The sequence below is a fragment of the Chiloscyllium punctatum genome, chromosome 11, assembly GCF_047496795.1.
Source record: "Chiloscyllium punctatum isolate Juve2018m chromosome 11, sChiPun1.3, whole genome shotgun sequence".
Lineage (NCBI taxonomy): Eukaryota > Metazoa > Chordata > Chondrichthyes > Orectolobiformes > Hemiscylliidae > Chiloscyllium > Chiloscyllium punctatum.
The window spans coordinates 75,392,629-75,419,045 of record NC_092749.1 but is presented as its reverse complement, the minus strand read 5'-3'; the positions used below and the strand labels follow the sequence as shown (position 1 = coordinate 75,419,045).

Genomic DNA, 26,417 nt, shown 5'->3' with positions numbered 1-26,417 from the left:
GAATGAAAATCAGTTGGCTTGGCCTAATGGTTCCTGTTGTGATATCACCAGTCAGCATCAGGACAGGATAGTTTGGAATTTGCTGAAACTCAGTTCTCTGCTGTCTCCCTCTAAACCCCTGGTCGGACTTCACTTAGAAAGCACAGCAATCTACATAAGTCATATGAGACCATTTAGTGCCAGGACAGTCATCACTTCTGTGGAGGAAGAATAAAAAGGACAGAAAGGTGAATCAAAGCACACACCATACCACAGACATATAGATCTAATCAATAGCAACTGAAGTCAAAGCTTCCTGCTATCCACAAACTCCAAGTCATGAATTCCAAAGGTCATGTCAGCAGGATACCCTGTGCAATGCAGAGTCTTCTACTTTCGGGATAGGTTTGAGCTTACAAAATGGATGCTAGATTATCAGCTGCATAAAATTATTATTAAGCTGCCAATTCAAAATATTTATATTTAAAAACTTCTCAATTATGGTTTGCAAAACTTCTTTCATGAAGAAAATATAACAGTATCTTACATCCTCTAAAAGAATCCAATACTCAAACATTAAAATAGACCAACAAAAATGCTTAGAACATGATCCATGAAACAGTAAATCTAAAACATGCACATCAATTGGTTACAGTTTGTCTTGATGTAACGCATAAATGAGTTAAGTAAACAGTTTCTTGACTCTAACCTGCATAAAACCCCATGTAACCCTTTAAGATTTTAGTCTCAATAAACCATAAAAATCCAGGACTTTTCCTCGATGTTGACAAGAATCTCAGTCACATACAGTTCCCAGCAAACCACTCAAGTATTCAAATTAAAAAGTTAACATTTGAGGTATTGCAATTTCACAACTACTTCAGAAAATGTGTCTTGGTTGTTTATCCTAATTTTAATCACCTTACTACACAGTTTAAAATTATTTTCCATATGTTAATTGAATGCTCCATCATTTATATTTTAATGCAAGTACAATTTGTTTAATTGTGAAAATTACAAATTGTACATTTAAAAACATCAATAAACATTTACAATTTGACATATTTAACACAAGAGAATTCAATATGGTTAATATTAACTTTAGTCATATTTTCTTTGACTATAGAGAAAACTACAGTGAACATTTAAAGGGGATTAAACTTTAAAAAAAACAGAACTTTTGAATGTTTTGCAATGGCATGACACCAGAATTGTTTCTGACCTGAAATGCTGGAATGTCCACACAAGTTATTATTAATTTAATACTCTTCTCATTCCCTCACTACTCTAGCTGAGCCATTAACCCACATAGCTGATACAGATGAAAATGAACCTTGAGTCTAACCATTTCTTGCACAAGTCTTTGCTTCCACAAGTTTCTCTGTCCCCAATGTAAGATATCAAGGAATCACCACATCTGAATTGTCCACTCCAAAGCCCCAAGAGAGTTGCTTAGCTTGCAGACTACATTATTAATTGTTTAAAATACATTTTATACTGTTTGCTAGCCATTGTAGTCTATAGGATGCATCAACAGAAAATATTGTTGAACAAATCAAACAATGTAGTGCCTTAATAACGGTTACATTGTACAATCTCTATTCAGCATACATTCCTTATTGTTGTGCATTGTGCATCAACTGTCAGCTAACCAAACATTTGACCAATATTACTAATGATCATCAACTGTGTAACTGTGGGAGCAAAATGTTACACTAAACAGTTACATATCATTTCTCACATAGTAAAACATAACTGTTCAATGTCACTACAAAAATCAGAATTGGAACGTTATTCAACAGCTGTTTCAAGTGAACAACTGCACAAAATTACTTTAGGAATATTTCAATATTACCAAAATAAATTCTAATCTTCAGCTATTAAAGAATTACCAATTCAAGGAAGAGTTCTCTTTTTATTAGAACTGAAACACTTGGTCAAAAAAAATAGTATATAATAATTATTTGGAGACAAAGAAATTGATATTATGAGGAAATATTTTAGCCAATAAGTAGCTATATTGATTCTGCTAATTTTTAGAATTCAGAAGAATAAATTTTTGATTTCAAATCAGGCGACCTGTGACAGATCAGATTATCTGAGAAAGAAAGGATTGTTTTATCTTGTAGGACCACAGCTCCCATGAGCCAATAAACAGAAATGGGAAATACGAAGCTCTGTGTCTGACATCATTCAACAAAGGATACTGCACAAGCAGAAAGGGGTTTGAAATAACAAGTACTGTTAAACTAAAAGGGTAAAGATATTTGGATATAATTTTAATGCATTACAATTAACACCACAACTTGACTGCATCAGTGCGTCCCATAATTTATATCTGCTTGTATCTGAGACAGATACCTTCAACAGATCTGGGCATCCCGGGATTTTTAATTAGTAATGATTTCTAATAATTAAAGAGTTTTCAACATTTTTCCTAATGTTCTTATAGGTCATTTTGTGATATGTATTTAAAATCCAGTTGAATCTACTCCTGTTCCAACTGCATTACTTGACCAACTCTGCATGGAGAACGATCCGCAGAAAGCAGAACCATTTGGACTCCTGTGTACCTAAATGGAAAGCTTTGATTCTACATCATATTACATCAAGTGGCAGAATGGAAAATTGATAACTTGTGTATAATCTAGCTTGGTTGAATTGCAATCAGCTGTCTAATATCATCTGACTTGAAACCATTTGGAATAAATGGGCACTGAACACAATTCATTCTTGTAATTAAACTGAGATCCTTAGAATTGGGTTTATTCACAAATCAGCTCTGTTACTTAATTCATATTAAATATTAAACAAAATTTGCCTAGAAATACAGACTATTAGAAACATTTTTTAAAAATGAGCGCTACTCTGGCTCAGTGGCTAGTTCTATTGTCTGGATTCAAGCTCCAATTCATTTCGTTGGCTATGAAAGAATGAAGTCACTGGTAAAGGCAGCATTGGTGCCTGCACCCAGCCCAAATAAATGGGGAGGATTGGCAGCCAGCTGTAAAACCATTTGCCAAATCAAAAAAATGGTTGATGAAAGTGATCTACTAGCATTGTAGTAAATCAATGTAACTCGCAAAAAAAGCTGATTGAGATGGAAAATGAAAAGGAAGCATTCTTAAATGTTAATTGAATATTAAATTTCCTGTATTATTTTAACTGTTTTCTTGCGCAGAGATGAAAGCAAAACATTTTTGGAAAGAATTTTTCAAATGAAATTATTTTATGGGATTTTATGGTTATTGATTTGTTTCTAATCAGAAATTCTGAGATGCATGCTCTATTAATTCAACTCTACCAAAGTTTTATAAATATATGCATTTCTAAGCAGACAACACAACTAGTCACAACTGAATTCTGGGATATGCTAAAGTAATTTTGTCGTCATTTGCTACCAGAATCTGAAGAAACACATAGCTGTATAAGATTTATAAAGCAAATGGAATAGCATTTCAAGAGGGAGGACTCATCATTATGCTGAGATGACTAAAAGCACAGAATATGTGGAGATGAGTGACTTCTGTTATAAGTTGCTTCTATAACTTTCTGCTTGAGAGAAACACCCAGTGGGAAATATCAACCCCATAGCTGACTATCTGAATGGAAAAGCATGTTATAGTGTGTTTTGGAATTTAAATAGAATTACGACATTTAGTCAAAACAAATTTTGTTGAACAATCACTACTATCATTGTTAAGACAATTTCATTTGGAAGGCAGACAAGTTGCATTAAGGCATCCACTTATCTTCAGTTTTTTGCAGCTATCATCCACATGTCAATTTATCACAGCACAATAAGGATAAAGTAAATCAAGGAAAAATCATAAAAACCAAAAGAACAGCAGTCGTTGGAAATCACAAACAAAAACAGAAATTGCTGTAAAAAACTTAGCAGGTCTGGCAACGTCTATGGAAAGAAATCAGATTTAATATTTCGAGTCTAGTGATCCTTCTTCAGAATGCTACCAGACCTACCAGACGTGCTGGATTTTCCAGCAATTTCTGTTTTTGTGTCAAGAAAAATCATGCCCATGTATTTTCAGTCTCTCTTCTCACCCTTAGCCAAAAGGATGACGTGAAAGCAAGTCTCTAATAGCCATTTTAATCAATCGGATCAGATGTGTTATGGCACACCTCTGGAGCAGGTGGAACTTGAAGTCAAGCCTTCCAGCCCAGTGGTAGGGACAAGAGCCCTCAACCAAGTCTTTAATAAGCTCTTCTTTTGAATGATAACAATATTGTTTAGGATTAGCCAAGAAAGAATAACTGAGAAACTGCATGCCAGGTCAGGTATATCTTTCCTCCCAAATGAAATGCCTCAAATACACTGCACTGTGTTCCAGCTGAGAGCTAACAAAACTGAAAAACTTGCTGCATCTGACTGCATCAAGGCAGAAATTCTTTTTTTGCAGCTAAGGTTTAAAATACGTGAGACCCAACAACTTAAATCTCTTCACACATATGTTGTTCAGCATCATTCAATTGCTTTTTTTTCCCCGAATTACACGCACAAATTTAACATCTAACAAAGCACAAATTTTAAAGTTAAAGCTAGCTTTTCAAAGCATGATTAAATGGTACTCTGTCTAAATATCAGCCACATACATATAATCAGAGAAAGCAGCAGCAATTTAGGATTGATGTTTACGCAGAGTTTAAATGAAAATCTAACAATACTGTTTTCATTAATGCCTTTTCATTATAGATTGGTTACGTTAAAAAGTATAGAGATTCTAGTTCTGTGTTCAAAGACCAAGTTTTTTTTGCATACCTGTTTTGAGCAGAGTTTGCTGCAGCCTGCATCACTGCAGCAGCAGCCTCCTGCGCCTTGCGATTTACAGTTGCCATGGGTGGACCCATTCCTGCGCCAACCTGCTGTGACATGTTTGGAGAGTTTGGGGTCATATTTCCCATGTTGCCAGAGTACGGCCAGTTCGACATCCCTGATGATGGCATTCTCCCCATAGTCATGTTACTGCAAGGTTGAGCTGGACCCTGACCATGCATCTGGTTGCTCATATTCACACTTATGTTGCTACCCATGCCTGGGCCTGGACCACTGTAGTTGGTGCTCGGTATTACACCATAATTTGGCGGTCTTGGATAATTACCTAAAACAAAACATAATTGAAACAAATTGCTTGTATGACAGCCAGTTATGGTTGGAAAAGTGAGAGGTCATAACTAGTAAACTAGTTATGATTCCTTTACAAACTTCATATTACAACAAACAGGGCCATCAACTAATGTTTTGAAGAACCGAGACTTGGGAACAGCTTCTAGACTTTGAATCTTAAAACAATTCCTGAAGAACCTCAGCTTTAAAGTCGAACACTTAAATTTCAAACTTTTCTTGCTTTGTTTAAGGGAATACTTAAAGAACACATTTATAGCAAAATTTTCAAAAGTGCAAAGTTCCTCAACTGAAATAGTGTTAAATTTCTAAAGTGAACTATCATGCTGCACTCCCCATTTTTACTCATGAAGAGGAACTCTATTTCCATGCCATATTCACAGCTTCTGTTGTCACAAACCTAGAGCTTACCACAAAAATCACAACTTCAACTGTCAATGAGTTTATGAAAAATCATATCATTTTGAAAATCAAATCTAACTGGACAATTTACATTTTAAAAAAAGCATCCAGAATAAAATCTAGTTTACCCGACTTGGGAATCTTGAGCATGGTGTCACAGACTCAGAACAGGACATTTAGGACTGATATGAGGATCAATTTCATTCACAGAGTTATGAATCTTTCGAATTCTCTGTACCCAAGAACTGCAGATGTTTAGCTTGAGCATATTCAAGATACAGGCTGGTAGATTTTTAGGTATGAAGGAAATAAAAGGGATGTGGGGATAGTGCAAAAGGTTGTTGAGGTAAAACATTGGTCATGCTCCTGTTCAATGGTGCATAGTCTGGAAGACTCATATGGAGTACTCTAGTTCCTACCTATAAAATAAATGCTGTTTTGAATATGACAGACATGTTTCCCAGTCAACAGACTAAAATGTTATATGGCTTAATGGTCATAGAATCTTAACCATTCCTTCAGACTAAAGCATTCTGATTTCTGATCTGTTCCTGGAACAGAATTGCCACAAATTAGTGCCCAGGCTTTACAAAAATCTTTCTTGCCAGCATAAATGAATCCATTAAATAAAAGTCAAGTCCTGTCAGCATTCATCAGGAGATGGAATGATGTTTATACAAATTGATGTGTTATGGAGCTAGCCTGGACACCAAATTTAGAGGTTTCACTGCTGGGGAGGAAACAAAATCAAACCAAACCTGAACACATATTTACAGTTTAAAAAAAAGCATGACTTCAGATAATGGTTCAGCAACCTGAGAAGTTAGTAAAAATGAGAGATTATGGATGGAAAATGGACAATGTTGCAAAAACATTAAGTGATATAAATGCAGTATTTTTACCAGCTCCTGGATAGACAAAATGGGAGGGATGGTGGGGGTAAAGAAACTTTATGGACATTGCTGCCTCTTGCCATGAACTCTTCCTTCCCTGGCAAAATTGTTACAAGTTTATGACATTGCACGAACAAATTTCAATCTCAATGAGCAATGATGGTTTATCCTGCTTGGGTACTTCAGCATAATTATCGCTTATGCGTGGACCTCAAACAATGTCTTAAACACAGTACCTCTGAATATATGTAAAAACACATTAAGGCACTGCTGCATTTATCTCAAACAATAAATACAAATTTACCCTGTGGAACATTTCATATATGTTATTTATAAAGAGTTATACTGCAAAAAACATGTCAGTTAAGTGTTTCTTTCAAGATTTCTTGGCTAAAAAAGAAATGCACAAAAACAGAATCTCATGCAACATCTTAAATGAGAGTTGGATTATTTATAAAACTTTGTAAGCCTCATCAACCCTCTGTCAGTAAATACCAGTACAATATTTTAGGAAATCTTACCCAATGTACTGTGACATTAAAAGACGACCTTCAGAATATATTCAGCACACTATCCACTGACAAATACAAAATTAGCACTCCACAATGTATATGCCTTACTAAGAAATAACTTAAAAGAACATTACCGAATCAGCCTCAGTTCCAAGGGAATTCTAGGCACTACATTTCATGAAAGATATAAAAGTCTTACCTGGGAAGTAGGACTTCAATAATGAGGAGGGATTGGTAAAGTTAGGATCACTCTCCTCAGTACAGAAGTCTAAAAAGAAACACCTAATAGAGATTTTCAAGATAATGATTGGTTTCTTGACTAACTCTAACAAAGCCTATCCCCTATGGTGCATGGGTCAAAAATGAGAGGTCATTCATTCAAATCATTAGCACCATGTTTCGGGAGCAGGTGGTGAAATTATTTTTTCATTCAGTGTTTTTAGGAGCTGGAATGCTCTTACTGGAAAAGAAGGTAGAAAAAGATTCCAGAAATAAAGCAGCTGGACAGATATTTTAGGATGAGAAATTTAGGGATTATGGTCAAAATTATGAATATGGGACTAGGAATGACAGCTGTAAGAGTAACACAAGCATGAAGGTCTGAATGGCTGCCTTTGTTGCAAGTGTTTTAGGATTCCGAGATTATGAAAACATGCATACATTGAAGAGCGTTTCCAATCTGTGCAGTTGGGGACGAAAACATCTTTACAAGGTAATTTTTGTTGTATAGCTGGAAGCTTACACTGAGCATCCTTAGGTTACACACAGTGTAACAGGGTGTTATTAAGTTAAGGTTACCCCATTGACTTGTTAATTGCAGGTTCTTAGACTGTGCAAACTTATTTAAAGGATGGTGGAAAATGGACCATAGGCTTTCATAGAATGTTTCACATCAAAATGGAATATTTTGTAATTTTACATGAGACTTTGATAGCTTTCATAACTTAAAGGAAAAAAAAGTCAAGATAACTAATTGCAAATGTTCAAAGAATTCAGCGTGATTTTTTCTCCTAAGTTTCCTGCTGGACGATACTTCACCTTAATGCACCATGCAATCATAAACAGTAGTTTCTCTTCATTGGTCATTTCATTCTTTATTTTTACAAACTGAGAGGCTGTGAGAAGGAAGCCCTATTATACTGTAGTATATCTGTAAGAGTGTCAAAATTAGAGTCGGAGAGATGTATAGCACGGAAACAGATCCTTCGGTCCAACTCATTCATGCCGACCAGATAGCCCAAACTAATCTAGTCCCATTTGCCAGCATTGGCCCACATCCCTCTATATTCTTCCTATTCATATACCCATCCAGATGCCTTTTAAATGTTACAATTGTACCAGCCTCCATCACTTCCTCTGACAGCCCATTCCATACACTCACCACGCTCCATGTGAAAAAGTTGCCCCTAAGGTCTGTTTTATATCTTTCTCCTCTCAGTCTAAACCCTCTAGTTCTGGATTCCCCCACCCCAGATAAAAGACTTTGTCTATTTATCCTATTCGTGCCCCTCATAATTTTATAACTTCAGCCTCCGACACTTCAGGGAAAACAGCCCCAGCCTATTCAGTCTCTCCCTAAAGCTCAAATCCTCCATCCGTGACAACATCCTTGTAAACCTTTGTGCAATCTGAGTAGACATTGGTGAACAAAGCATTTGCCTTGGTTGAGATTGTTCTCCAACTTGCTTGCTGACACTCTATTTTCAGGCATAAAGAAGAAGATAGAAATACTGGAGGTTTTTTGACAGGTATAGAAAAGTATGACGGCACAATTCAGCATCTTCACCAAGAAGGGAGGAGATCAATGAAAATAACTGTAACAAAATCACTACATATCTCTATGGACATATGCAGTGCATGTTGTGGGATACATGGAATACAAATTTATAATATTCTGATATAACCCTGATCTCAACAGGACTGTATCTTCATGTTTTAACATTTTGAATGTGATGGGAATGAATCAGCAAGGGGTCCATTCCAACTGTAATCAGACTGTTATTTACGACATCAAAAATGGCCATTCAACTCATTGAGTCCGTGTCAGTTCCCTGCAAAGCAACCCAGTTATTAATTTCTGTTTAGAGACAGAATTAAGTTTACAGTGATAGACCTCCATTCTCCTAATCACACCACTCAGACCAGGCTCATACATGAAGCTATAAAATAACATTTATATGTTCTCTCTCAATTCCTGGGTATGTTCACAAGTATTCTACGCATTAATTTTCAAATGCAGTCACTGTTCCGTCACCAAACATGAAAACCAATTGCAAAACAACAAATGAAACAATACCTGGTTTGGTGCTTTTGGTCAAGGAGAGGGTGAGGAGTGAGAGCTTGGTCAGCAGAAGGAGATAAGCAATTTTCATGCTAATTTAAACAGGCATATGAAGCCTCAGTTTAAGTTCTTAGTGAAAAGATGCACTTCGAACAACGCAACATTTAAAAGAAAATACTGCATTGAAGTGTGAGCTTAGACCGTACATCAGATCATGAGGCAAAGTATTAAGATTCCCAGAATGGCACCGTGGTGAAAGCCACAGCCTTTGGGAGACAAGAGAAATAAGAGCTAAAAAAAATTCAGTATATACATATACATTAAAATAATCTGTGAATGCAAATACTAATATACATTAAACTGCATCAAATCTTGAGTAGCAGCAAACACAGGTTACAGGTGGGAAAAAATTCATGTAATCTTATTTCAATAATTTATGGAATATAAATTTAACAGCAAAGATATACTGACTCAGAGAAATCGGACTGAATTGTATTACTGTTTTAACTGATTTACAATCTGTTGACATAAGATCTGTTGAGCCAGGATCTTGTGTCCCAGTTGTTGTATCCCTACCTCAAAATCCCGGTTTGAGTTCTACCTGCCCCAGAGGCGAGTCATAATATATTTGAAACAGATGATGAAAAACAATTCAAAACCATCTGTTGTTCATCAGGTGAGGTGATTAAACTAAACTGACTTAAGATAATTTCTGATCAAACCATTGAGAAATGTTATTCTACATCTTTGGAGTAGGTGGGACTTGAAACTGGACTTCCTGGCTCAAAGGTAGGCACATTACTGCTGCACCACAACAGCTTTTGACTGACTGACAGATGCCTGACCAACACAGATCAGCTGGCCAACATGGAATATTAATCAACCACCTAAAGACCCACATGCACGTTTCTAGAGTGAAGAACTTCTCACAGAAAGCAGTTTTGAAGACCATTAGGAATTTAAGGGCAGCCTTGCCTTGTTTTTGCTGCTTATGATAAAGACACATTTAATCTTAAGTGGTCTGAACACTTTAAAAAGAACAGACTATGGACCATTTAACAGATAGCATTTAAGTTATGTCACATTTAGGATCTCTAATGGATTATAAAGCAAGATTATCAAGATTCAGATCCTTGAAGCATTTAATCTACTTCTAGCACACTATATTGAGTTTTGAGTTGTAAAAATCATGGTTCCGGGAACGGATTGGCTCACTAATGTCCCTCTTAGGCTTGTATTCAAGCCAAGCTTAAATTCTGAGTTGACAATTAATCTCTCTCTCTCCCAACCATAATGCTGTTTTTGTATTAGTAGGATTTCAGTTTAAGTTCCGGCAACTGAAATGATTGATCTGCACAGCCTAACCCAGCACAAGGGCCACAAAAGATGGAGGGCAAAGAGAAGCAGATCTTATGTATATGCAAACTGATTTCAGGGAAGGGCTCATTTGCTGCTTCCCATCTTTGAGAAGTTGGATTAAGTTTAAGTTTTGTGAAATTATAAGCAAAAACAAAGAACTGTGTTCTAGATTTCTAGCATCCAAAGACAAATTTCTGGAGAATCTCAATAGGTCTGGCAACATCTGTGCACAGAAAGCAGAGTCAACATGTCAGGTTTAGTGACCCTTTGTCAGAACTAACTAGACCCGAAACACTGACGCTACTTTCTTTTGCAGATGCTGCCAGACCTGCTGAGGTTCTCCTCCAATGTCTGTTTTTATTTCAGAAATGTTAACTCAGTTTCTGTGGAGAGAAACTGTCTGGTAAACTGAATATTTCCAGCTCTTTGTTTTTTTTTTAGTTTTCAGCTTCCACAATATTTTGCTAAAGTACTCATTAAAAATTTTGATTTTCTGCGTCTCTCCGGAACCCTACGGGACTCTTGCAGACCAGTGTCCCTATTTCTGAGACAAAAGGTCCAAGTTCAAGTCCCATCTGCTCTAGAGGTGTATCAGAATATGTTTATAAAATCATCTCCCTGACTTAACAGGCCCCACCTACTTCTTGCTCCCTGCTTGCTATTTAAGACCAATAGGAAATATTTGAGTATTCTTTCATATAAACAGCCATATAAAGTCTTTCATATAAAGTATTTTTTTTCTCATTACATTCTCTGCTAACTTTAGGTTTTGGCCTGGATCTTTTGTGAAGAATTCATCTGACCCCTAAATGGAGGAGTGTCAATTTTAACCAATTAGCAAGAACTTTCGTATGTTGATTGAAGGTGGATGTTCGCAAGTAAAACGATGGCAGGAAGATGGGAAGCCTTCAAAAATGACATAATGAGAGTTCAGACACAGTATCTTCCTGTTAGCGTGAAAGGCAAGGCTGGTAGGTGTGGGGGATGATAGATGACTAGTGAAAGTGAGGCTTTAGTGAAGAAAAAGACGGAAGCATATGTCAGGTCTCAACAGCAGGGATCGAGTGAATCCCTAAAAAAAAGTATAAAGGCAGTAAGAGTATACTTAAGAGGGAAATCAAGAGGGCAAAAGGGGGAACATGAGATAGCTTTGGCAAAGATGGTTGAAGAGAATCCAAAGGTATTCTACAAATAACGAAGGACAAAAGGGTGACTAGGGAGGTGATAGGGTCCCTCAAAGATCAGCAAGGCTGCCTATGTGTGGAACTGCAGGAGATGGGGGAAGATACTAAACGAGTATTTTACATCAGTGTTTACTGTGCAGGAGGAGATGGAATATATAGAACATAGAGTCATAGAGATGTACAGCATGGAAACAGACCCTTCAGTCCAACCTGTCCATGCCAACCAGATATCCAAACCCAATCTAGTCCCACCTGCCAGCACCCTCCAAACCCTTCCTATTCATATACCCATCCAAATGTCTCTTAAATGTTGCAATTGTACCAGCCTCCACCACATCCTCTGGCAGCTCATTCCATACACGTACCGCCCTCTGCGTGAAAAAGTTGCCCTGTAGGTCTCTTTTATATCTTTCCCCTCTCACCCTAAACCTATGCCCTCTAGTTCTGGATTCCCTGACCCCAGGGAAAAGACTTTGCCTATTTATCCTATCCATGCCCCTCATAATTTTGTAAACCTCCATAAGGTCACCCCTCAGCCTCCGACGCTCCAGGGAAAACAGCCCCTGCGTATTCAGCCTCTCCCTATAGCTCAAATCCTCCAGCCTTGGCAACATCCTTGTAAATCTTTTCTGAACCCTTTCAAGTTTCACAACATCCTTCCGATAGGAAGGAGACAAGAATTGCACGCAATATTCCAACAGTGGCCTAACCAATGTCCTGTACAGCCGCAACATAACCTCCCAACTCCTGTACTCAATACTTTGACCAATAAAGGAAAGCATACCAAACACCTTCTTCACTATCCTATCTATCTCCGACTCCACTTTCAAGGAGCTGTGAACCTGCACTCCAAGGTCTCTTGTTCAGCAACACTCCCTAGGACCTTACCATTAAGTGTATAAGTCCTGCTAAGATTTGCTTTCCCAAAATGCAGCACCTCGCATTTATCTGAATTAAACTCCATCTGCCACTTCTCAGCCCATTGGCCCATCTGGTCAAGATCCTGTTGTAATCTGAGGTAACCCTCTTCGCTGTCCACTACACCTCCAATTTTGGTGTCATCTGCAAATATATTAACTGTACCTGTTACGCTCGCATCCAAATCATTTATGTAAATGACAAAAAGGAGAGGGCCCAGCACCAATCCTTGTGGCACTCCACTGGTCACAGGCCTCCAGTCTGAAAAACAAACCTCCAAAACCACCCTCCGTCTTCTACCTTTGAGCCAGTTCTGTATCCAAATGGCTAGTTCTCCCTTTATTCCATGAGATCTAACCTTGCTAACCAGTCTCCCATGGGGAACCTTGTCAAACGCCTTACTGAAGTCCATATAGATCACTGGATGCTGCCTGAACTGCTGTGCTCTTCAAGCACCACTAATCCATATAGATCACATCTACTGCTCTGCCCTCATCAATCTTCTTTGTTACTTTTTCAAAAAACTCAATCAAGTTTGTGAGACATGATTTCCCACGCACAAAGCCAGGTTGACTATCCCTAATCAGTCCTTGCCTTTCCAAATACATGTACATCCTGTCCCTCAGGATTCTCTCCAACAATTTGCCCACCACCGAGGTCAGGCTCACCGGTGTATAGTTCCCTGGCTTGTCTTTACCGCCCTTCTTAAACAGTGGCACCACATTGGCCAACCTCCAGTCTTCCTGTACCTCACCTGTGACTATCGATGATACAAATATCTCAGCAAGAGGCCCAGCAATCACTTCTCTAGCTTCCCACAGAGTTCTCGGGTACACCTTATTAGGCCCTGGGGATTTATCCACCTTTAACTGTTCCAAGACATCCAGCACTTCCTCCTCTATTAGGCCTTGGGGATTTATCCACCTTTAACTGTTCCAAGACATCCAGCACTTCCTCCTCTGTAATCTGGACATTTTGCAAGATGTCTCCATCTATTTCCTACAGTCTAGATCTTCCATACCCTTTTCCACAGTAAATACTGATGCAAAATATTCATTCAGTATCTCCCCCATTTTCTGTGGCTCCACACAAAGGCCACCTTGCTGATCTTTGAGGGGCCCTATTCTCTCCCTAGTTACCCTTTTGTCCTTAATATGTTTGTAAAAACCCTTTGGATTCTCCTTAATTCTATTTGCATGTAGAAATAAACATCATCTTGAAAAATGTCCATATTACAGAGGAGGTGCTGCTGAACAGCACAAACACATAAAAGTGGATAAATCCCTGGGACCTGATCAGTTGTACCCTAGAACTCTCTGGGAAGCGATTGCTGGACCTCTTGCTGAGATATTTGTGTCTGGAAGACTGGAGGTTGGCTAACATGGTACCACTATTTAAGAAAGGCTTAGGTTCTAAGTTTGCTCACTGAGCTGGTAGGTTTGTTCTATGCCAGCCAGGTAACATCATCAGTGAGCCTCTGTTGGAGCACTGGTATTTTCTTCTGCTTTCTTTTTGTGTGTCTTGGTCTCTTAAGGTGGGTGAATAATTTCTGGTTCTTTTTCACAGAGGTTGGTAAATGGGGTCCAAATCAATGTGTTTATTGATGGAGTTCTGATTAGAATGCCAGGCCTCTAGGAATTCCCGTGCGTGCCTCTGTTTAGCCTGTCCTAGGAAGGATGTGTTGTCCCAGTCAAAACAATGTCTTCCTTCCTCTGTGTGTAAGGGTACTAGTGAAAGCTGGTCATGCCTTCTGGTGGCCAGTTGTGCTTGTGTATCCTGGTGGCTAATGTTTTGCCTGTCTGTCTGATGTAGTGGTTGTTGCAGTCCTTGCAGGGTATTTTGTATATGACATTTGAGTTGCTGGTTGTTGGTAAGTTCATCAGTAGCTGCTTCAGTGTGTTGGTAGGTTTATGGGCTACCATGATGCCAAGAGGTCGGAGTAGTCTGGTAGTCATCTCAGAGATGTCTTTGATGTATAGTAATGTGGCTAGAATCTCGGGGCGTGCTGGGTTTTCTTGTTTGGGTTTGTTGTTTAAGAATCAGCAGACTGTTTATCAGGTACCCATTATTCTTGAATACGCTGTATAGGTATTTTTCTTCTCCCGCTCACCAGAGGCTCACTGATGATGTAACCTAACATGGTGATGAAACGTCTGAGAACAAACCTACTAGCTCAGCGAGCAAAATTACAACCTGAGCTATAAATCTCAAAAATCGCAAACACTTATGGGTACAATACGCTCAAACTAGCCGAAAGACGGGAAACTAATGCCATCCGACTCAGTACCACCCACGAATAACTGTATTTCCTACACGAATGCCTCAGGAAACAGGTATTACCAAGATGGGCCAAGTAGAAACCGCCTCTTAGCACCTGTCAAGCCAGAAGAATAGGTGAACAGAACAGCTGCAGAATGTTGCCCATAACCGATTCCACATGTACGATTGGGAAATATTGCGTCACAAAACCTTGTACACCAGTCTGACTGGCCAAGAATGGACAAACATGTTAGAAAGAGCTATCAACATCAAACAATAGAGACCAAGACAAAGAAAAAAAACTAGCCCTACAAGAAAAACTGGACAAGCTCGCACAAAGAAACTATACAGACAATTCAGAAGCTTGGACTAAGAACTTATCGGACCGACCACTAACAGACACAGAAAAAGCCGTCCTAGGAAGAAGGATGACCTACAACTGCAAAGGTGCAGACAAAAAGAACTTCTTAGCAGCATTGGAATCAACCCTGAAAGACAATGGACTCACAGAAGAAACCCAGCAGTCAATCAGACAGATAGTAGCACCAACACTGAGCAGGAAGAAAGAAGGCAGCACCCTAAAGGCACAGGAAAGCCCTACAAGGACTCAGAAGAGATAGAAATATTGTAATCCTACAAAGGGCGCATGACTGCCATCCTAAACATCCTACATTGAAAAGGTGAACTCACTATTCAGATACCGAAACCTACCAACAGGTGGCGATGGACCAGACTACACAGCTAGAAAATTGTATCACAACATCACTGAAGAAACTCCACCAATCAAGCAAAATTAACAAGACAGACCTCCAAAGAATGAAACCTGATTGATCCAATACACTCAATTTTTACAGATTACCTAAGGTACACAAAACAGGGGCCTCCCCTCAGACCCACAGTCTCACTTCTTGGCACGCTGACATATAGACTAGCAAAGGAACTTCAGCACAAACAAATACCTAGTAGAAGATGCATGCCATGCAAACCACTCCACCCAAGACTTCCTGAACACCAAAGACACCAAGATAGAAGAGGACGAAGTCATGATCTCCTTCGATGGAACAGCCCTAGTCACACTAATTAATATCAGCCTGGCCAAGGAAACACTGACCTCACTACTAAACGAACCAAGACATAAACATCAGACAGCATCAACTCCATCAGCAAGGACAGCATCCTCAAGTGAGTAGACCTGTGCCTCACTATCCACTTCACTATCAACGACAAGACCTACAAATTAATCAATAGAACACCCATGGGATCACCAATATCAGGATTGTCAGCAGAAGTAGTAATGCAGAGACTAGAACAAACAGTCCTCTCCACAATACAACCTAAACTTTGGGTCTGCTATGTGGATGATACCTTTGTCATCACAAAATGGAACAAATTAGAATAAACTTACAATATCATTAACAAATATCCTCACCGGCATAAATTTTACCAAAGACAAGAACATCAACAGACTTCCCTTCCTAGATGTCACAGTGGAATGAACAATCAATGGAGAACTGCAGACTACAGTAAAGCAACACACACAGACCAGATACTCAACTACAGGAACAATCATCTCTAGACCCACAAATGGAGCTGCATCAGAACATTATTTAAACAGGCCACAACACTGTAGCTCCCAAGAACTACAAGCAACAGAAGAAAAATATTTAGACGCATATTCAAAACAGTGGGTCTCCCATTACCAATCTTAATCTTATGAGACAATAATTGTCATCCAAATGCTTTCCCATAGATATCTGGTCCACTTGGCTATCTCATTCCCCAGCACCATATCCAGTCATGCCTCCTACTCAGTTGGACTAAAAATACACTGGACAAAGAAATTTTCATTAACACTTTGTATATGATATTATACTGTCTTGAACTCAGGTTTCTGTTTCTGTCATAATGTATTCCCACATGGCTTTTTGCATTTGAAGCTGATAATTTTATACTTTGTGCTTTTATAAACAGACAAAGGCAGTTTTAGAATGTATGGCTTACAATCCTACAAGTACTGTATAAGATAGTTTTTTTTTCTATCAAACAACTACCTATACATTCCTTTATGAACCTTATTCAATTTTATTTTTTTTTCCATACACTAGTGCTTCTCCTTCAACAATTTAGTTTAAAAACTCTTCCCAACAAAACTAGTTAACCTTCTTGCTGGGACTCTGGTCCACTCCTGCTGAGGTGTAACCCATCCCTTTGGACAGATGTCTCTTATTCTAAAACTGCTCCCAACGCCCCTAAGAATCTGAAGCCATCTCTCCTGCATCAAGTCTCAAACCATCTCAACCTCTCTGCCTTCCATATCTACTTTTACTAGTGTGTACCACAGGGTGAAATGCAGTGATTATCATCTTCAAGGGCTTATCTTTAACTGCCTCCCTTTCTCCTCAACCCCTATTGTGCCTCTTTGGTATCAACATGCACAAATAATCTATTGTCCCAGTGATGTCCTTTACCCTGACACCAGAGGACTCAATGCACCTAATTATCTCCTCATTATGGAATCTCTTCTAATGACTGTACTTTTACACATTGGTGTTCTTCTGTATGTGGTTCCTTGTACATTGGTATCATGCTCTCGAGTGCTATCCTTTGTAGTTTAATTAACTGCCCATCAAATAACACTCAATTAATGTTGCTTTTATTTTGTTACAATGAAATCTTAAAACTTGAAACCTTGTATGATTCTTCATTGGAAATGCAATTTTTTTGTGCCGAGTTATCGGTCTCTATGGGATCATAGGTACTATGACAGAAGGTAGCTGAAATGGTGTGAATGGGCATTTTATATTGCTTTCTTAAAGTTGCACACAGTAGGTAACTTTTTATGTCTCCATGATCAATAAACTGCTCACACCCATTGTACTGGAATAAGCCTATTCACAAATAATTATCAGAGGTTGTTTCGCTTAAGCTTGAGATTTAAACATAGGAAAATAAAGAGGAGAGAGATAGGGACAAAAGTGGTCAGTTGAGCTTTATAACACAAATCTACCAGGTCTTTCCTAAATTCAGAATGAAAATGCACAGTATTAATTAGAAAATTATTTTAAGTCAAGCAAGACGATGAAAGACATCATAACATGTCATTATTTTGAAATGTTACACACACTGATTAATTATGTCAATCCTACCATGCATATTTGTCTATTCGCAGATATTGTGAAATAAAGTAATTTAATTAATACCTGACTATACTTAGAACATATAGAACTGTACAGCACAGAACAGGCCCTTCAGCCCACGACGTTGTGCCGACCACTGATCCTCATGTATGCACCCTCAAATTTCTGTGACCATATGCATGTCCAGGAGTCTCTTAAATGTCCCCAATGACCTTGCTTCCACAACTGCTGCTGGCAACGCATTCCATGCTCTCACAACTCTCTGTGTAAAGAACCCGCCTCTGACATCCCCTCTATACTTTCCTCCAACCAGCTTAAAACTATAACCCCTCGTGTTAGTCATTTCTGCCCTGGGAAATAGTCTCTGGCTATCGAATAGTCTCTGGCTTCACCAGGTGCTTTCTCTGTCTTCAAAACAACTGGGAGGTAATTACATGTATGAAAGCTGTGAGCACAGATTCAGATCACAACAGAAATGTTATACTTTAGGTTATTGTATAACCAGATATTCAACCTAAGATGCTGAGATTGCTTAGTGGAGTAATTGGCACTGCTCTATCAAGTATATAGGATCTTAAATCCATAAGGAGAAACACAGAAACAGCAAGTTAATGAAGGGAATTGGTGAAAGATTTGTGGCACACCTTGCTCGCTTGGTGAAATTTAAACCGAGAATTGGAACAGAGCAGAATTTTGGGGCAACTAAGTTCAGCTCAAGGACTTATCACTTTTGAGTAATCCATCCAATTTAAGCCCTGGATACTAATCAGAATTTGGACATTGAGTCTCTAAATCTAGCAATGCGATAAACACAAGGAACCAGGTTCAAGTTGTTGGACTCCAAATTAAAACGATCATATAAATGATGCTCAAGTGACTGATGTGATGTGAATTTGTGTAGTGTCAACTCAATTCTTCACCATATACACTAAAATGCAATTGCAAACAAATATGGTTAATATGACCAATTAATTGAAAGCAACTGCAATAAGGAGAATTTACATTGTAAAATTCTTCCCCAACTGAGATTTACACTAGAAAATTTGGTTTTGCCATTTAGCAACAATCCAATCAGAATATCCAATAGCAATTTTTGCACTCAAAAACCGAATCATCTAATAATTTGAATTCATCGTAACATAGTTCAATTTCAAGGCTGGAAAAGTGAACCATCAAGTAATTTGACTTAAGGCCTTCTGAATGCAGAGTAACAGACGGCATACCTACCAATTATTTATGCAAAAGCTTTTTTGGCTAGGGTCCTGCATTTTTTTTGCTGCCTCTCATAGTCCACCAAGAGGGATCTGATGTATCATTCCTGAAAAAATTGTTTTTTAAGACTGCATTTTTCAGTAGTTTGCAATAGGCAGAACTGAGTAGCCACTGTCTAAAATATCTAACTCATAGTTGCAAATCGTATGTTAGCATACTAAGATTAACTGAATAATGGAATTGCTTCATAATTATAATTTTAAGTTAGTTCCAGTCCTTAGGTTGCTCCCCAACCTCCCCATTTATTATTTCGCATTTTCAACATGCTCTAACTTATTTGCTTTACTCAGTTAGTGTCCTTCCTCCCCCTCCTGCTCTGCATTCTGTTTTTCCCAACTGTTCAATTCCTTTCTTTTCTTGTTCAGGTTCTTACCTCCAGGGTTTCCGTCGATGATCTTTACTACATCGAGACCGACAGTGCCCCTGTCCTTTCCTTCCGATCCATGAGTGCTGCCATGTCTTTTAATTGGCATGGCACAACCTGCTCCAGGAGAATCCACAATAAACACAAGGGCCATGGCATAATCTTCTTCACAACTCAGCTGCCAAATTATTAAAAATGTTCTCCCACTGTCCTCTTGTCAGATTCAAATGAATGAGAAGCAGCAAAAAGACAGGTCAGAAAATCTGGAATTAATTTTTCCTCCTTTCTAAATTTATACTTGATCCTCACTAATGTTCTAACTATCCTTTTCAACACATCTCTATTTGAATTTGCCGCAATTCTCCCCTGCGTTTCCTGCAACATTCACAGTGGCACCTTGGAGACAAGGAATTGGACAGAGTAGGTAATTACTTTGTAGCTGAGTTTTGCTAATTGTATCCACAAGAGGCAGGCTTTTGCAAAATAACAGAATTAGAAGATAATTTGGAAGTGACATTACACAGGAAGTGGGAGTTAGGCAAGTTCACATGCTTGACATCAATGAACAAAATCCATCATAGAACATCATAGTATAATTCGGAAGGTTAAAAAATGTCGACTTCATTCCTCTCAGGGTCTTGTTATGCCATTGTAAGGCATTCAAGCCATATTCAACCATTCAAACAATGTGATAATGACACAGATATGGCGCTAATTTAAAACTGATTAAGGTGCACAGCTGAGCTCTACTGATCTTGAAGATAACACTGACTAAAGATAATGATTTAACTAAAATTCTAAGCAGGTGCTGTTTTTGTGATCTTGCAGGTCAAACACAATAACAGACCTCAGAACTACTGCTAGGATGTGATTACTTAGGACTTCCCAAACTGAGAATAAACAATAGGTAGGTATAAATCATTCTGCTTTAAGGGAAATTATTTCAAATTAAAATCAAATCAATTTTTCCTGCTTTGGCAATATAGAAAAATATGCACAAAATAATTTGAAGACAATGAATTACAAAATATCTTTTACAAACGCAAAGAATTAAAGAGTCAATGAAATACTTTTGAATTACAATAACTACTATGATGTAGGGAAATACAGCAATTTGCACAGCAAGGTGTTGCAAACAAGATAAAAGACCAGATAATTTATTTTGGTGATATTATCTGAGAGATAAAAATTAAGAATGCTCTTGCTCTTTCAATAATACCAAAGAATATTTTATGTTCATCTGAGTGGACCTTGAATGAATATTTCATTGCAAATATTGCATCTCTGACAATGCAGCACTCCCTTAACACTGTACTGGAGTGATAGCTGAGTTTCACAAGTTTCTGGAGCGGGACTTGAATATACAAACCTCTTGAGCTTAAGCGCTTCCTCTTTGAGCCAAAGCTGATACCTAATTGAAAATATTTCATACTTACATAATTTCTTGGCTTATACATTTTAATAACTGCAATATAACTGTTGACTATCGAACAGCAAAGGAGATAATTTTGGGAGCTTAATGTCATGGCAGTAACAACTCCGGTTTAGCTCAACATTCCTATATTCCTAGTTTTGGAAATTCTAAAGATTTAAATCATTGAATCATCGAGTAGAAGGCAGGCATTTGATACATATCGTTTGAATTATCTTTTTAAAATGGCATGGTTTTCCTGCTGCTTTCCCATAACCTTTAAAATATTGCCTTTGTTAAGTATTTATTTAACACTCTTTTGAAAGCATTATTGAATAGACTTTCACCACCCTTTCAGAAATTACATTCTAGATAATAATAATGTGCCCTGTGGTTCCTGGCCCCCTGCCAGAGAACATAGTTTATCCCTATCTGCTAAATAATGCACTTTAACTTTGAACAACTTTATCAAATCTCTCATTAACTTTCTTTGCTTTAAGGAAATCATTGCTTCTCCTCCCTCCACATAGCTGCAGATCCTCAACCCTAATACCAAATTAGTGTAAATGTATTGTACAATAATACAATTGCAAAAATGAGCCATTTTAGCAATGCTATCAGTCCTTCTTGGTGCCAGAATAAACTTTGTACATTGCATAGAAGAGTTTTCCATCAATATTCCCCAAGCTACATTTTACTGAGGAGATCATGAATAAACAAAATAGATTTAAATCTCAACAGTAAAATTTCATTAGTTTACCTGGTCATGTAAATCATTTGTCCAAATTATTTAAATACTTTTATGTTTAATTTTATTTGTCTTCAAGAATTTTCAAGTTAGACGTTTATTCAAATTGGCTGGATGTCTAATGTGAAAAATCATGGACAGTACACAATTTAAGCTTACAAAGCAGCAACATATGACATTCAAATCCTTGGTCTGTGCCTATGAACATGCACTGATTAGATTTTTTTTCGATTAAATTAGATTAACTACAGTGTGGAAACAGGCCATTTGGCCCAACAAATCCACACCAACCCTCTGAAGAGTAACCCATGCCCCTACATTTACCCCTGACAAATGCACTTAACACTATGGGCAATTTAGTATGACCAATTCACCTAACTTGCACATCTTTGGACTGTGGGAGGAAACCGGAGGACCCAGAGGAAACCCATGCAGACACAGGGAGAATGTGCAAACTCCACACAATCGCCCGAGGCTGGAATGGAAGTGGGGGGGGGGGAAAGAATTTAAAAATTTTTGCTCTGGTTTGCCATCCACTGACTTCTGATGAACATTGAACATGTATGGATAATATATATTTTTTGTGGGAATACCTTTCACAGTAAGCAGTTTATATTTACTGTCTAAGCATGATGTAAATTAGGTGAGAAATCAAATGGTTGTCAGCCTGCATGGAACTGCAAGCGTCAGTAACTTTAGGAAAGATTTGTAAAACTTAAGGTGGTAAAGGAACTGAAAGGGGAAATTAATTATAAATGGAATAGTGTGTTTTGTCCATGACTTCCACTTTTTATGAAGTGTAAGTATATCTCACACCTAGCACAGTGGTGGAAAGTGATTAGTAGATATGCAACAATAGTGTAGGGGCAGCAAGAGGCATGAAATAGCATGAAGAAAGAGCTTACCCATAAATAGTTTTCTTAATGCAGTTTTATTCATACTGTGGTGTGCCTACAACTCAGTTACAGTGCAGTTCAAATGCCTATGGCTCATTATCATTTAAACATTTTTAAAAGATTAAGACCTGAGGAGCTGGTGAACATAAAGTTATTTTGTATCTGCAAATTCTGCCTTGGTGTGGGATTTGATGGAATGTGGCAACAAATGATAGGCTCCTTCAGTAAAGTATGTTCTCCAGGAAATAAGTGAGCTTTGCTCCATCTAACAGTAAAATAGCATATGATGTATGTATCATTGAAGTGTATGGAATACTGTACTCAAAGCCAGAGATCAATGTATCTTCAGAAGAAAACAATAGACAATTGAAACAATGACCTTTAGAAGAGATCCTATGTGATGGTACAAAAGAGATCACATCCATATGTTGCACAGAAAAACTTTTCTGTCCCTTTAGCCATTCATCACAAAATCAGAACTAAAGATCTCTCTTCCATCCTTAAGTAATCTAGTGTTCATGACGAATAGTAACTCAGATGGCTTGCAAAAAGTGCTGCACACAAAATAAAAACCCAAAGTGTCCTAGACTCTTTCTTCCATCATGTATAATCAATCTCCATGTTTAATAGGATTATCAGATTAGCAAGCAAAAATGGAGGTAAAGCAATACCTTTAAAAGTTGACATCTAGGGAATGTTTGCATCGATACAAGGCTTCCTTTGGTTACAAGATAGTATTTCTGCTAAACAAAAAGTTTTGCCTAGCTTTCTGAATCAATGGAAGAAACTGCACTTCGAGCTTCTGAAATATACCCAGTTCACATGTTAAGTTTCAACAGCTAGAACCTTACTTGGTTATTGTCTTGGATGATTTGCAGACCCTGCATTGAAACTAATTCTTTTGAATGCTATTGTAAATTTTAAAAAAAATCAGAAACCAAGCTTGAATTAAATGGTAGCTTAATGTTACTCTACTAACTACTTTTCTGCAAAAAACATTTTATTACCTTCACACACAAAGGTTTAGAAAAACAACTTTGCATTTACATCTTTTCTCAAGTTTTCACTAATTTACTACTACATCAATGTTAGTTTGACAATGAATCAGAATCTATGTTGCTTATAGTTCTGCCCATTGCCACTTGTACTTGATGTTTTAGCTGTCTTGTGGAATGGAATTCTGCTGACTGCCGTGCACAGGAATTCTTTTGATGCATTTGGCCTAACAGAAATTCACTCACTGTACAGCAAAATTACTACTCCCGGAGCTATGTCAGCATCAGGAGGAATTGGTGAGGGAGGAAAAGGATAAAGACAACAGTAAATTCTTTGTGGAATGCCAAAGGGGGAGTGGACAACAGTTGGTGTCAGGGCTCCAAGAGTCCCTCTGTATCAATGACATAATATATATTATTAATCCAAATTCACAGATCAACATGATTTTTTCCACAGATGATTGGCACAAATCCCTTCAATTTTCAGTACAAAAAGCTGTACAAATTTATTGCAAGAACCTTGGGTGCTGCTGCACTTTCAATTTAACTGTGGGTCATGGAACTACTTCAATGTGGTTGAGCTTAAGACCATAAAACATAGGAACAGAGGTCAGCCACTCAGCCCATCAAGTCCGTTCTGCTATTCAATGAGATCATGGCTGAACTGATAATCCTTAACTCCACTTTCCCGTCATTCCCTATTACCCTCAATTCCCTTACTGATTAGAAATCTATCTCCACTCTGAATATAATTAATAACCCAGTCTCAACAACCTCTGTAGTGAAGGATTCTACAGATTCACTACCTTCTGAGAGAATTAATTTCTCCTCATCTCTTTCTTAAATGTGAGATCCCTTATTCTGAAATTATGTTCTCTGGTCCTAGGCTCTCCCACATGGGGAAACAACCTTGCGGCATCTACTCTGTCAAGCACCTTAGGAATCTGTGTGCTTGAAAAAGATCACTGTTCATTCTTCCAAACTCGAATGAGTACAGGCCTAACCTACTCAAGATCTCCTCATAAGGCAGTACCTGCATACCTGGGATCAACCTAGCGAACCTTCCATGGACTATGTCAACACACAATCTGTTTTTTTCAGTTAAGGAACCCAAACTAGTCAGAATATTCCAGCTGTGGTCTGAATAGTACCTTCTATAGTTTTAGCAAGACCTCTCTATACTTATACTCCATTCCCTTTGAAATACAGACCAATAAAACATTTGTCTTTCATATTATCTGCTGTTCTTACATGATAGTTTTTAGTAATTTATGCATGAGGACTGCCAAATCTCTGTGGTGTAGTGTTCTGCAGTCTTTCTCCATTTAAATAATATTCAGCTCCTCAATTCTTCCTGCCAAAAGCACACTATTTCACATCTCCTAACATTATATTCTATCTGCTCGATTTTTGTCCAATTGGTTTAATTCTTTGTACACTCTGCACTCTCTTCATTCCATCATCATCGCTTCCCATTCCATCTATTTTTGTGCCACCCACAAACCTGGCTACAGTACATTCATTTTCCTCATCCAAAACATTAAGGTATATTGTAAATAGTTGTGGTTCCAGCCCTGTGGCACTCCACTAGTCACAGGTTGCCATCTTGAAAAATGTCCCCTTTATCCTGACTCTTTTATTAGATAGCTAATATACTACCTCTAACATCTTGGGCGCTTATTTTATTAAGTAGCATTACATATGGTACCTTATCAAATACCTTCTGAAAATCCAAATATATCACATCCATAGCTTTTCCTTTGTGCATCCTAAATTTGTCAGGCAAGTTTTCCCTTTTGAGAAGCCTCACCAATTCCACTTGATTTTATTATCATCCCGAAATGCTCTGCAATTCAATCCTTTATAATCAGATTCTAACATTTTCCCAAGGACAAATGTTAAGGCAACTGGCCTTTAGTTACCTGTTTTTAAAAAATCTCTTTGCCTTTCTAAATCAGGGTGCTGCATTGGCAGTTTTCCAATCCTCTGGGGCTTTTCCAGAATCTAAGGATTCTTGGACTATGTCATTTTTGGACTCACTCTTCATTTTTATCGATTTAAAGAACCTCTTGCTGCATGATATGATATACCCATTTATAATTCTGGTCAGTTTTCACTGGCATGTCTGCAGCTTTTCTTCGTGGAACCAAATAGCACAGATGGAGGTCATTTGTACCACAAATACCTGTGTCTTTGGAACAGCTACCCAATTAGTCCCAGTGCCCTGTTCTTCCTTGATTACCCCACAAATGTTTTGCTTTTCAAGTTTAACTCCAATTGTCATTTGAAAGTTATGAGTCAATCTGCTTCCATCAGATTTTCTTGTAATGTCCTCAAGGTCATAACCACCATCTGGAACTTATTACCACCCTAGCCCCGTAACCCAGTGTTTACTATGGCTAATCCATCTAACCTGCATATCGTGGAAAGAAACCGGAGCACCTGGCGGAAACCCACGCAGACACGGGGAGAATATGCAAACTCTACACAGGTTAGAACCAAATCCAGAACACTGGCATTAAGAGGCAGCAGTACTAACCACTGTGCCACAATGCCCCCTTCTAATTTATATCCAAGATGTTAGTGCCAATGAACTAGTTACCCGCATTTTCAGGTTAATTTTACTACAAATATAAATTAATATAAATATGAGAAGTTTGCTCCTTT

General features: G+C 38.0%; 1 protein-coding gene across 13 annotated transcripts in view; it reads right to left on the bottom strand.

Annotated features, from left to right (window-relative positions):
• Positions 1 to 26,417, bottom strand: part of arid1b (AT-rich interactive domain 1B) — a 590,298-nt gene that overhangs the window by 139,779 nt on the left and 424,102 nt on the right. For 8 of the 13 annotated variants that reach the window (XM_072581056.1, XM_072581059.1, XM_072581057.1 and 5 more), the window contains 2 exons: positions 19,710 to 19,817; positions 4,757 to 5,096 (listed from right to left, as the gene is read on the bottom strand). In XM_072581056.1, the coding sequence (XP_072437157.1) occupies positions 4,757 to 5,096; positions 19,710 to 19,817 (448 nt within the window). The remainder of the gene's footprint in view (positions 1 to 4,756; positions 5,097 to 19,709; positions 19,818 to 26,417) is intronic. The other 5 variants (XM_072581060.1, XM_072581065.1, XM_072581066.1 and 2 more) reach the window with 1 other exon arrangement.